This window comes from Centroberyx gerrardi, chromosome 7 (assembly GCF_048128805.1).
Source record: "Centroberyx gerrardi isolate f3 chromosome 7, fCenGer3.hap1.cur.20231027, whole genome shotgun sequence".
In the NCBI taxonomy this organism is placed as follows: Eukaryota; Metazoa; Chordata; class Actinopteri; order Beryciformes; family Berycidae; genus Centroberyx; species Centroberyx gerrardi.
Genome location: NC_136003.1, coordinates 11391990 through 11404158, shown reverse-complemented (window position 1 = coordinate 11404158; position 12169 = coordinate 11391990). Strand labels below are relative to the sequence as shown.

The 12169-nt window shown below is 43.4% G+C and overlaps 1 protein-coding gene across 1 annotated transcript; it reads left to right on the top strand.

Moving 5' to 3' along the window:
- Positions 1-11636, top strand: rab3db (RAB3D, member RAS oncogene family, b). Its single transcript, XM_071898545.2, has 5 exons — positions 1-329; positions 3281-3517; positions 7728-7846; positions 8180-8304; positions 8566-11636. Exons 2-5 carry the CDS (start codon positions 3281-3283, stop codon positions 8751-8753), a joined length of 669 nt encoding a protein of 222 aa, XP_071754646.1. The 5' UTR covers positions 1-329; the 3' UTR covers positions 8754-11636.
- The last annotated feature ends 533 nt before the right edge of the window (positions 11637-12169 follow it).

The following is a 12169-nucleotide window of genomic DNA, read 5'->3' as shown; positions in this document are numbered from 1 at the left end:
CTCATAGCCCGGGGAGGCTGCTTCACTGTAAAGCCAATGTCTGTCTGCACTGCTCTATCGCAGAGGGAGCCGCAGCCACAGCGACAGCTACTGTAGCAGCTTTGTACACAACCGAGATCCGGGAGCCGCTCCGTTCCGCAAAACGCCGAGAGGGAAACTGTCGAGGGAAACACGTCGGCTGCTGCTGCTGCTGCTGCCGGAGCGGAAAAGGAGGATATTTCAGGTGCACTTTACTTTCACCGCCCCACCGCCGGACGGGAGATACGGTATCATTGTCGAAGAGAGTCGAAAGGGAACCGAAAGGGACGTTTTCCTTCTCCCGCAAGAAGGTGAGTTGGAAGAAGTTTCTGACCGAAGTGTTTTTCCTGCTTCAGTCCAGACTCCAGACTTCTTTCGTGACCAAGTGAAAATTCTGTCCGGGGACTCGGGAGTACGGTTCACACGGTTTAAAGTTACATATGGTCGGTTGCAGTTAGCCCGTTTATACGTGTCTTTATTTAATAAGTCTTTGATAATGTTTTGTTTTTAGGATAAGTCTATATTTTTGTTCGTCATACTACTCCTGTCTGGTTCTACATGGACTCATGAACTGAATTTGGCGTTGAGAATTCTGGTGTTTCAAAATTAAGCTAATCTCCCAGCCTTTGCAGCTCATCTTTGTGGTCAGTCCTCCCATAATGAAGGAACAGATGTGACAGCTGCCAACTAATCAATAGTGGCCATTTCCTGGCTGTCGGGCGGTCTGACTCCTTGCTCAGCAAACAGTGCCAGCTGAGGGACCTGTCTTCCCCACCACCAGGTCCTATTCAACATAATGGCCTCTATTTGTTTTACTCAAGATAATGCTACTCCAGTGTACCATGAAAGAGGCTCTCATTCTCATCCCTGCTGCTGCTTAGTAAATGGCTAACTTCACTACATGGTGGATAGTTGTTGTTTTTGGATGGGAATAGGAATTATCTGTCCCCGTAGAGATGTGTGCCCTAGTATAATGACAGATGGTGGTGTGGCCCCTCTTATCAAATTCATCACCAGCTGCTCACTGCAATATGATTGGACTGCTGTGTGTTTGGTGCTGTTGTTTCCCCCTGTTGCTCCACAATGCTTCCAAACATCATTCCAGTTACTTTTAACATGTAGCCTATAAAGGAAGAAGACTTTAAACACAGAAGCAGTAATAAGAAATCAACATTCAGTCAACACGACTATGCCATGAACCATATGATGTTGTAAAAAGCTATTGGAGAAATTAGTTTACATAAGGCTATATAGGGCCACCTTATTTGCCTTGCAACATCCTGAGCTGCTCTGTAAACTTGAAAGACATGTGACTGGGTTTACCTCAGGCTTGGGCTGTGCTGACGGGAGAGTGGAATTAGAAAGCAACATGATTTCTTGTGGATGGATCCATTGTGTGGAGTGTATAAGTGCACAAATGAATGGCTTTTTAGGCCTTCAGAGACCCTCCGGTGTCATGTGATATGGGATTATACAGCTAATGTTTTGAGCGATTGGTTCTAGTCGAGAGTTGTGACATGTATGGTTTTCTGGTATTTCTTTTAGAATGCAGGACTTTATGTAATATCAATCCTTTAGAGTGTGGAAGGAATGTGTTTATTAGGCTTCTGGTTCAACAGTGAAGTCATGCAAGACTGTTGTGTTGTGTTCCTCTTGCCAGTTAATTGTAGCATCTCATTACAACATCAAGGTAATAGATTGCACAGGCCACTCCGTGTTGAAAGTCTGCCTCATGTATGCTGCAATCACAGAAAAACCTTGCAACTCCAATTTTAGCTTATGTTCATGTTTTTACTTGAACTGAAAGTTAAGTGGTTCTTTATAGGTAGAGCAAGGTTCATGGCTCTAGCCCCTGATACCCATTCAAAACTTGTTGGAATAGATTTTTAACATTGCATGGTTGTCAGTATGAAACAAAGGCTGTTTTTCAGAGAGGTTTTCATCAGACAACAGCAATATATGTTCCAGAAGTACATATAAATTAGTCAAATTATGTGTAAACTACGTGTCTGGTAAATTTCAGCTCACTCATGCAGTCTCATTAAATCGTTTCTCATGTGGTAATGTTGCAATGCACTCTGATCCAACACTTCCCAAAATGCTGAAATGCAAAATGAGTGTAGAATTTATCACACATCTGCACAGTACTCAATTTCATGTTGTTTTTTTTGTCAGGGCTTCTCTAATCCACACAATAGTGAGCCCTCTCTTCTCCTCTCCTCCTCTCCTCTCCTCTCCTCTCCTCTCCTCTCCTCTCCTCTCCTCTCCTCTCCTCTCCTCTCCTCTCCTCTCTCCCCCTCTCCTCTCCTCTCCTCTCCTTCTCTCCTCTCCTCTCTCCCCCTCTCCTCTCCTCTCCTCTCTTCTCCTCTCCTCTCCTCCTCTCCTCTCCTCTCCTATCCTCTTCCTCTCTCCCCCTCTCCTCTCCTCTCCTTCTCTCCTCTCCTCTCTCCCCCTCTCCTCTCCTCTCCTCTCCTCTCCTCTCCTCTCCTCATAGCCCTTGGTAGTATGATAGATATCTCTCTCCTGCTCTGGAGATCTCCATCTGGCCAGTTAAAAGCTGACTGAACCGACTGCCTTGACCACTAATGGGTCTGGCTGGCAGCTGAGTCCTAGTCTGGTCTCCACGGAGACGAGTCTCACCAGAGGCAGGGATGAGCACCGATTGATCATCTGTGGGGAGGGAAGATGGAGAATGAAAGTGGATAGAGCTCTACTCCTTTTTTTTCACACCCAAAGCTGTGTGGCTGCTCTCCCTCCTCCTGCTGTTTGGATGACTGACACTAAAAGGCCTAATGGCAGGTAACCTCATACCTGCCCCTGGGAGAGATGATGCTGAGATGAATGGTTATCATTAAGCAGATGGGCAAATGGCGTAGCTTCCCTTTATTTAAAAGCACAAGTCTAAGCTGCTCCAAACTTGATCTCAGTGCCGTCTTTTTCATTTCAACTAATCACCCCTAAATGAAGTTGTAACATTGATCAGAGATGGATTTCATTCCCGTCTGCACAAGCTTTGATTCAGTATGAGACAAATGACAACTACATTTGAAACTCCTGTATAGCTCAATGAGTAGAGCATTGCACTAGCAGAGCCAGAATTGGGAGTTTGATTCTTGCTGGCGTCACCGATGCTTAAAAACCGATTGCTGTAAGAAGGTGCCTTGGATAAAAGCATCCACCAAATGTTGTATATTAGGATAGTTTCAGGATTGATTTCATGATAATCGGTAGCCCAAATCTTATACTTCTCCTCCCTCTCTAGATGGCATCCAGTGACTCGCGGCTCCAGCAGCAGCCATCCCAGAAGGACGCGGCCGACCAGAACTTTGACTACATGTTCAAGCTGCTGATCATTGGCAACAGCAGCGTGGGCAAAACCTCCTTCCTGTTCCGGTACGCAGACGACTCCTTCACCTCTGCCTTCGTCAGCACAGTGGGCATCGACTTCAAGGTTAAGACGGTCTTCCGCAACGACAAGAGGATCAAACTGCAGATTTGGGTGAGTGAATGACAGATTGGACACAAAATGATACAGTGACTGGGTTTTGATTCATGGTATCCCATTGCATCACCACATGGTCTGTTTGATAGGCAAATAGAAAGTAGTTTTGGCTGCCAAGCTACAGGCCACAGACAAGGATCAGCAATGAGCCATATTTTTGGAAATGCATATAACATCATAGAAATGTTATGGATATGATTATTAAGATGATGAAGCCCCATTGCCTGTCTCTCAGTTCATTCTACACTCTAGCTCTGTGTGCACTTGGAGACAAAATGGTAACCAGAAAACATTTCAAGGCGAGGTTTGTCTGGCACCTTAGGCTTGGAGAAGAAGCGACTGTGCAAGTTTAATGTGCAAATTGTGCAAGTCTAAAAAGCAGAGACATCCTTTCTCCCTACCCTTTATCTGGGATCTGGGAGTTCACACTCATGTATAAAGAAGATTGATTGGCCACACCAAAAGAGGACATTTCCAGCTGTCCAGACTTGGAATTGATTCAGACAAATCCCAGCCGGAGGGGCAGGGGGTTCAGGGATGCTCCTCTATTTGGGTGTAATTCAATGAGAGATGAGCATTGTGTTCACTGTGTTCAGTATTTAAATTACCATTTAATTCTGTAGCGACTCGTTCTTCAGGTTTCATCAAAAAAGGCTTGAGCTTGCTAATATAACCTTCCTTTAGCTCCTAATCCCCTTGGTATAATGAAATGCCTCACTGAGTTTTATCTTAGCTTTTATTTTATCACGGTGCTCCGGCGATACTGAGGCAAGTGACAGTTTTATCCCCAGAAACTATGGGAAATTGTCTTACCTCAGATTTGGAGGTATTTTGCCCAGCATTAATTGTTGCAGTTATTTGGGAACCAAGAGCAGACATACAGTTCGACTTACAAATTACAATGGATCATAGACAACAGGATATCGTTGTATGTTGCTCAAAATGCTCCTTATAATGAAGAGCACAGGTCCTGTGGTACAAATCCTATTTCTATACATTGTTTAGGCTGTTTAAACACATGATTCATTTGGACCAACACTCTGTGAGCCACTGTATTATTCAGTGATCAAGATGAATGAGCAGCAAATGAGCCCGCACCAAAACACACACTCACCTACCGGACCAACCCTTCACCAATAAATGAATGATCTAGTGTTAGTTGTCAGCAGTCGTGTAGTAGAGGCTGAGGAGGTGGGCATACTGAATCAGCACTAACCATAATGGTTGTATTATGTGCCAATGGTAATTTGGTGAGAAGTTGGGTTTTTAAAAGGTGAGCATACTTTGTATTCATGTGTATGGCCTTGACATAACATGCTGGTGGTGGGAATATGTGTCTGCTGTCTAATGACAAAGGGACCTGGTATTTCCCAAGCTCAGGAAGCAGAGGAAGTTCCCTGTCAGCATCTGACTGAGACGTAATGAAGATATAGTGTAGTGCTACTGCAGTGTATTTAAAGGGTGTGGGACCAGCAGGCATGTCCTAATATGAGCCCTCCCTTGAAGGTACAAATGTAGAGGTATGTGGTGTTAATGATCAACTCTCTGATGAGTTTTCCTGGCAGTTAAACTCATGTTAGCCCTCGTGCTCCTGCTGAACACCATCTGCAAGAGATTTCACCAGGTCCTTAGAAAAACAGCATTGTTGATGTCCCACTCTGCCAGCTGCCAGCCTCCCTTTGTGCGACATGGAAACAGGTTGGCCTGATAACACACCACACGGCCCTCACACACAAGCTAAAATGCATACACACAGCACACGCATATGTATATGTGCGCACTCTCGCACATTGTTGATGTCCCTCCTTTTATGCGACATGGAAAATTCTGTCTTAGATCTTTTAGCAAATATGGCTTTCCCACACACAAACTAACACACACACATGCACATGGTGTGTGGTAGCCCAGGGATTATAGCCAGTGTGTGCCACAGCTTTGCGTAGGCAGCTAATATAAAAGCAGGTGACGCATGTGTAAAGATCAGGGTCCCAGTGACGTCAGTGTCTCTGACCCTAAGCCTGTTTTAACTCCCCCTGTCATTGTTCATATGCTTTAGGGACCTGCCTTGTTTACTGGATATAGTTGATTATTGCAACCCTGGAGACTGTCTATTTGTTTAGAAGTCCTATTACCCCGCCAAATATTTGATCATGTCTGCATGCATCAGATAAGGATGGACCTGGGATATTTCATACTTTACTGAAACCAAAATAGCCTGACAGAAGGCAGACTCTCTGAATATTGGATTGGAAAGAATAAAAGAATATAGGTGGGGTAAGCACTTTCCCCACTCTCTCACTCTCTCTGTTGTGTCTGTCGGTAGGCTTTACCCAGCAATCTGTTCTCTCTTGTCCATTTTGAAAAGCGAGAAGGATCATTTGGGCCGACCATCCAGAGTGGTCCTGCCTATAATGGAACATTCATAAACCTCAATGGCCCCTGGTTACCTGGACAACACCCTCCTCCTCCTCCTCCTCCTCCTCCTCACTGTGAGGAGAAGATCAGTGAGGAGAAGAAACACACACACACACACACACACACACACAGAAACACACACATAGGACCCTGATGCAAATGAAGGAGTCAGGTTACCAAGTAACCATTAGAGTGGGCCTTGGCTTGGGGAGTTGCCGTGCCAACTCAATCTGTTCACCTGTTTGACCTGTTTGCTCTGTGTGTGTGTGTGTGCATGAGAGAGTGTGTGTGTGTGAGTGTTTGCGTTCACGGACCTATTTTGGGCCGTTGACTGTGACATCACACACAACCGCCACTGAATTAGAAGATGTTTCCGATAAACAGGGAGGCAGCAGCTCAGCTGGCCACACCTTCTGTGACTCTGCAACGGTCGTGTCTCATTCTCTATGTATCCATTCTCCCTGCCTGGTTATTGATGCAAGCAACAAGTGCTTGTTTGGTGAGAAATTATGATGAGGAGCGCATATCTATATGCCATCTCCTGTCTGATTGTGCGGACTGGAGCCAGTGACATTTTGATGTGTTAATGAAGTCAGTAAGGAGGAGAGAGATGCATAAAGGTTTCAGAGAGTACAATCACACCTTCACAATCACGTTACAGTCGTTACTTGGCTTGCCCTTGTGTTTACCAGTACAAAGGATCTGAGAGAGACTGGTGTAAGAGTCAAATCATAATAACTGAGCATAAAAGTATTCACCAATACCTAGGATCTATGTAACTATCTTTTTTACTTTCTGTCAAACCAGATAGAATCCTGACTTGGATGTTAGATGAAAATGTTGTAATTGGGCAGCCACCTCTCATCATAGATGTTGAGAGTTATCATTTCGTAGGACATTGATGCGATATGACATTGTAAGTTGCTATGCTTATTGACTGTCCATCTCTCTTTTGACATCTCCTGGTTTATCAATGGAGTAAAACAGATAAACCAGAAGAAAGGTGTTGTACACCAAGGACATAGTCTGGCCATTAAATTTCATAGACCACTGAATGGAGAAAAAGACGTTATCTATTATCCTTCATGGGGAAATTAGTTTTACAGCAGATTGAGTCACATTCAACATTACAGTACATCACAAAGACATAACACTAAACAGACAGACACACAGACAGCATGTTCTGTAAAAACATGACTATCTAAAAGCTTTAAACAAGTTTGATAACCCTACTTATTAGGAGACAATAACAAGGGGGATGACATCACCTTTGGTAACACAAATTACCAATTGTATCCCTCTCATGAATAGAAATTAGATACATTTTTTGGGGAAAATGACAGTTTACCTGCCCACCATTCCCATTGTTAAACTAGAACACTCATAAACACCCACTGATGGCACCACATGTTCAGGCTAGAATAGCCATGTGTAAATGTGTTTTTGTATTGTTTGAGACTGTGGTATTGGAGTAGTCTAATGCACAATATGTACTCCTACCACCAAATTACATGTTGTCACCAAATGACATGTTGTCCACATGTATCAGTGGCAACACATAAGAGACTAGTAACAGAAAAGTATAGCAGTTCACCAAGGCCATAGTTTGGTCAATATTGCCCCCCTGTGGTTCAAAACTGAAAACATGTTGAGGATGATCACAGAGGAATTATTAATACAGTTTTTTATGCCTTAAGAAATTCAAAGTGTCTTATGTCTTAACAAATAATGTCAAACGTAGATATCAAAGGTGTGCTCATGTGCATGTGAATGTGTGTGTTCCTGAATACAGGACACAGCGGGACAAGAGCGCTACCGCACCATCACTACAGCCTACTACAGAGGTGCCATGGGCTTCCTGCTTATGTATGACATCACCAACCAGGACTCCTTCAACGCAGTTCAGGACTGGTGAGTGAAGCATGGAGGCTCAAATGTAGACTGTAACAGCAAATTTTAAACAAACAAAATGTTCATAGGTATGCCCTATTATTTATATTTAGCCATTATTTACCCTGGAAAGTCTCTTAAAATAAAGTATCTAATTTTCAAGAGAGACCTGAAACTGTAAAAGTCACTCACACTTAAACACAGATTGCCTATTCTGTGCCGTGTGTGCCACATATACACTTTTTGGTTGTTGGGTCAATTATTACATTACGGATTTTCAGCGAATGTTGATTTTTTGTATTCCTCCTTTTAAACCCTCCGACTGTGCAACTCCGTTCTGTCTGTGTCCTGCAGGGCGACTCAGATCAAGACGTACTCATGGGACAATGCTCAGGTGATCCTGGTGGGTAACAAGTGTGACCTGGAGGATGACAGGCTCGTGCCCACAGAGGACAGCCAGAGACTGGCAGAGGAGCTAGGTGAGAAAGTTCTCATTAGTAGAGGGAATACAGACAGATATACAACTGCAATCTGTCTACTTGCTTATACTTCTATACACTTGTATATATACTGTATGTCCTCTAAGGATGGGACAATATGTTAAACTTTAACCTTGCTTCTTGGTACAGATATGTATGGTTATTTTAACATGAATCTTTTTGCCCAAAGTAAATGAAATCAAAGTTTTCTCCCGTTCACCATCTCATGTTCCCACTTGTTACGCCACCATTCCCCTTCAGGTTTCCAGTTCTTCGAGGCCAGCGCCAAAGACAACATCAACGTCAAGCAGGTGTTTGAGCGGCTGGTGGACGTCATCTGCGAGAAGATGAACGAGAGCATGGAGGGAGACATCAACCTCGTATCCAACCACAGGAACCAGGGCCTTCAGGACTCGCCTCCAGAAAGCCACGGCGGCTGCGCTTGCTAAACCTTCTCACCGAGTCGCCCAACACGCTCACACACACACTCACACACACACACACACAATTACTCATACACAAAGGCCAACTTGTTCACCGTGCCTCAACCGTGGAAAGTGCTGCACCTCTCTCTCGCTCAGCTCTCCTCCCTCCCACTGCTCCACACGGCCCACCGCAAACCCAAGGAACAGCAAGCTGAGATAATCCATCAGCACATCCACACCCCTCTCTCTGGCCGTCCAAGCCTGTCTCCTTTCCTGTCTTTCCCCCCCAAGGAGGCCCACTCTCTCTTTCTGTTTCTGTCTCTCTGTCTTTGTCTCTCGCTCTTTCTCATGCACACACACCCGCCTCTTACCTCTCTGATGTTGCACTATGTGGCCTTGACACCATTAGTTCTGCGGTGAGCTGATACTCCACTAAAGCCCACTCCGCACCCCCCACCCCCACCCCCACCCCCATCCCCACATTAACTGCCTTGACCACATTAACTCCATCTGCTGCCCTGTTAGCATTTTAAACTATTTCTTGTTGCTTTTCTTTTTTCAGAAAAATGCTTATTCAATTAGCTAGAAGCTAGAGATGCCAAATGTGATGGAGTCACGATGATTAGAGTTTGTAGTTTGTCGTACTTTGGGGTTTATTGTTATGTTTGAGATTCATATGATTGGGGCTTTACTTTACTGAGTGGACACTGCCATAAATTTAGTGGAGTACAGTTTATAATGTTTATAATGATGACAAAAGAAATTGGATTCCATCAAATGTTGAAAACAATCAGAATTCACCTTATCTTCACCAGTTATTAGTTAGTAAGATCATTTATAATCCTTTAGTATAGACATATTAGCACAGCACAGCCAAATGAAATTCAGTGGTGAGAATGAATGTAAACCTTATGTTTTTGTTGTTTTTAGGGATAAAATTTTTATTTTTATTTTTTTTTGCTGGTGCTGCCTTTTCTTCCACTAAATTATTTCCCTGTTGTGAGATTCTAAGGTGTTAAATATCTCTCATCATATAATATAGATTCCAAAGCAATTCCTGGGTATGGAACAACATGAAATAACAAAATCCATCAATCGAGATGATCAAGAAAACCACCACTGTAACCTTGTCAGAATGACCTCTCCAATCGTATGCTAGTCTTGCACTGCCACTGTAGGCCGACTTGTATTGTGCACTAATGTTGAGATTTCCTTATGCCAGAAAGCTGGAGGAAAATGACAGTCCGACAGTGTAAGAGCAATATTGCACTAGAAGTGTGTTGTGGGATTTTGCCTGTGTAAGGAAGTCGTTTAACATTTGTGACACTCACGCAGGTCACATGACCTGTGCCACAGCTTGTCCTCGTTCACCCTTTTGTGCCACTCTTTCCTTAGCGCTGCGTTCTTCCTCACACACACGCTCTCACCATAATACACACAACACACACACTGCTCCCCTACTACAGCATGGCAAAATAGTTAACCTACTACACTGTATAACTGTGGTAAATTATCATTTTTGTTACTGAAATATTGCTTATTATGTGGAAGTGCAGCACAGTGTAGCTATCTGTCTAGACACTCAAGGCCTCAACTGTCCAGTTGCCATTATAAAAAAAATGACCTGATGCAGAATGAGAGCAGTGGCAACTGTCAATCTGAAGGGCCTGTGTTACTTCATATCACATTACTGTAATATCTGTTATTTTGTTATTTCCACTGAAGTAAACACAATGGAGGGAGATTTTATCCTCTTCATTCCACAGGATCAAAAGTAATTGTGTTTGTCACCGGTCAAACTGTACACTACCATTTTTTTGACATTCTAGTTCAGTATTGAATGTACAACGTCGCCCTGCTCAAATGTATGTCCTTCTGCATAAGATTGTACCACAAATGGAGAACTTGTGAAAGCAAATGGAAAAACTATGAGTGGAGATATTGGTCTACGAATGCATGGACACCCTTTCCTCTCTTCTCATTCTCATACAGTGCCATTCCACTATCACTGTCCACACGCTGACTACTGACTGTCAGTTGGCGTCAACCACAGCCTCTGTACCATGATAGCAGCTTCATGTTACCATGCCAAAGCCCCTGTTCACACAGCTTAGGGGTTGGGTCAAAGCCGCCAAAAACTGGTCAGCCCACCCCCTCCTATTGTATAAGGCTGTGGTCAGTTATCTCTCCTGTCAGCGTGTGCTGCTGATTACTGATATGCTGTTACAGATATAAGATGGCTGATCTCATTGTTTCATCTGCACCTTCCATCAGTCCAAAATTAGCTTTGTTTTGTGGTGCAGAGGTTAACCATGAGGAGGATGTGTGAAAGGTTGGGCTCGGGGCGCTGATTCATAACACTAAATCTGTATTACACCACCTGTATAATGCACTGTGCGGTTTTGCAATGTATTTAAATGGAAGAAAGAGTCATCAGACAGCAATATACTTTCTGTCACTGTGTAGGTAAATGATCTTAGAACGCCTGCTGCTCGAATACGGATTGAATGTGCTAAAGTTGTATTTGGCACTGTTGTGCTGAACTCTACTGATATTGAATTGGTAACCACTTTGTCCAGTAACTGCCATGTCAGTTACTGGAAAAACTACTGACCATCTCTTTTACAAATGAGTTTATGGCATCTAGAGTTGTTAATCTGGAAGGTCTCCTCTCTTATGTTATTCAGATCTCTTTGTTTTTATGTTGTGTTGCATTCCAGATTATGTTTCTAAAAGAGGGGAGATCAACTTGTTTTGTGTCACATCATACAGATATTTGATACCCTTTGTTTTAGGCTCTGAATGTGTTGGATGGAAACATTGTTAGAAATTGCTTATACAAGTATAAATTGAATATGTTGAAATGTGTATATGAGAATAAAGAATACATTCATTACAAAAGGGAAATGGTGAGAGTAGTCATCATTCATTGTCTTCTAATTCCTAACACCTTACAACATGGCTGGTTTGTGTTTGTGGTGACAGCAGCATCTATAATTTATGGCCATACATCCTACCTCCCGACCTCACAACGTGAGGCCAGGGCTTTTGTTACGTTTTATCTAAAGAAGCAGAGAAACCACACTGACATTGTCTTCCACAACAATACAGATTTCCTGGTCCCCCTCTTCCTGTCACCTACCAGTCAGTTTGCCACAAACCACCTTCTCTACTTTCAAGCTGAATTTCACTAAAATGGCTCAAAGATGTCATCATCAAAAGCTTATTTTCACCAAGTTGGCTCAAAAGTGTCATCATCTGGTGCTGAATTCCACTAAAGTGACTCAAGAGTGTCATTATCTGGAGCTAAATGGCTCAAATGGCAAATGCAGCTTTTCATTATATCAGTACCCAGTTCATCAGATTCCAGATCCCTCCTCCTCCTCCTCCCTCAAGTGATGTAAAGAAGCGCTGAAAATTTCATTTAAACTGACGGGGAT

What these genes read in the sequence shown, in the direction of transcription:
- rab3db (XM_071898545.2), top strand. Translation starts at nt 3,281, where the DNA reads ATGGCATCCAGTGACTCGCGGCTCCAGCAGCAGCCATCCCAGAAGGAC. An exon ending in GGATCAAACTGCAGATTTGG is followed by an intron (nt 3,518 to 7,727) that starts GTGAGTGAATGA and finishes TCCTGAATACAG; the next exon opens with GACACAGCGGGACAAGAGCG. An exon ending in TTCAACGCAGTTCAGGACTG is followed by an intron (nt 7,847 to 8,179) that starts GTGAGTGAAGCA and finishes TGTGTCCTGCAG; the next exon opens with GGCGACTCAGATCAAGACGT.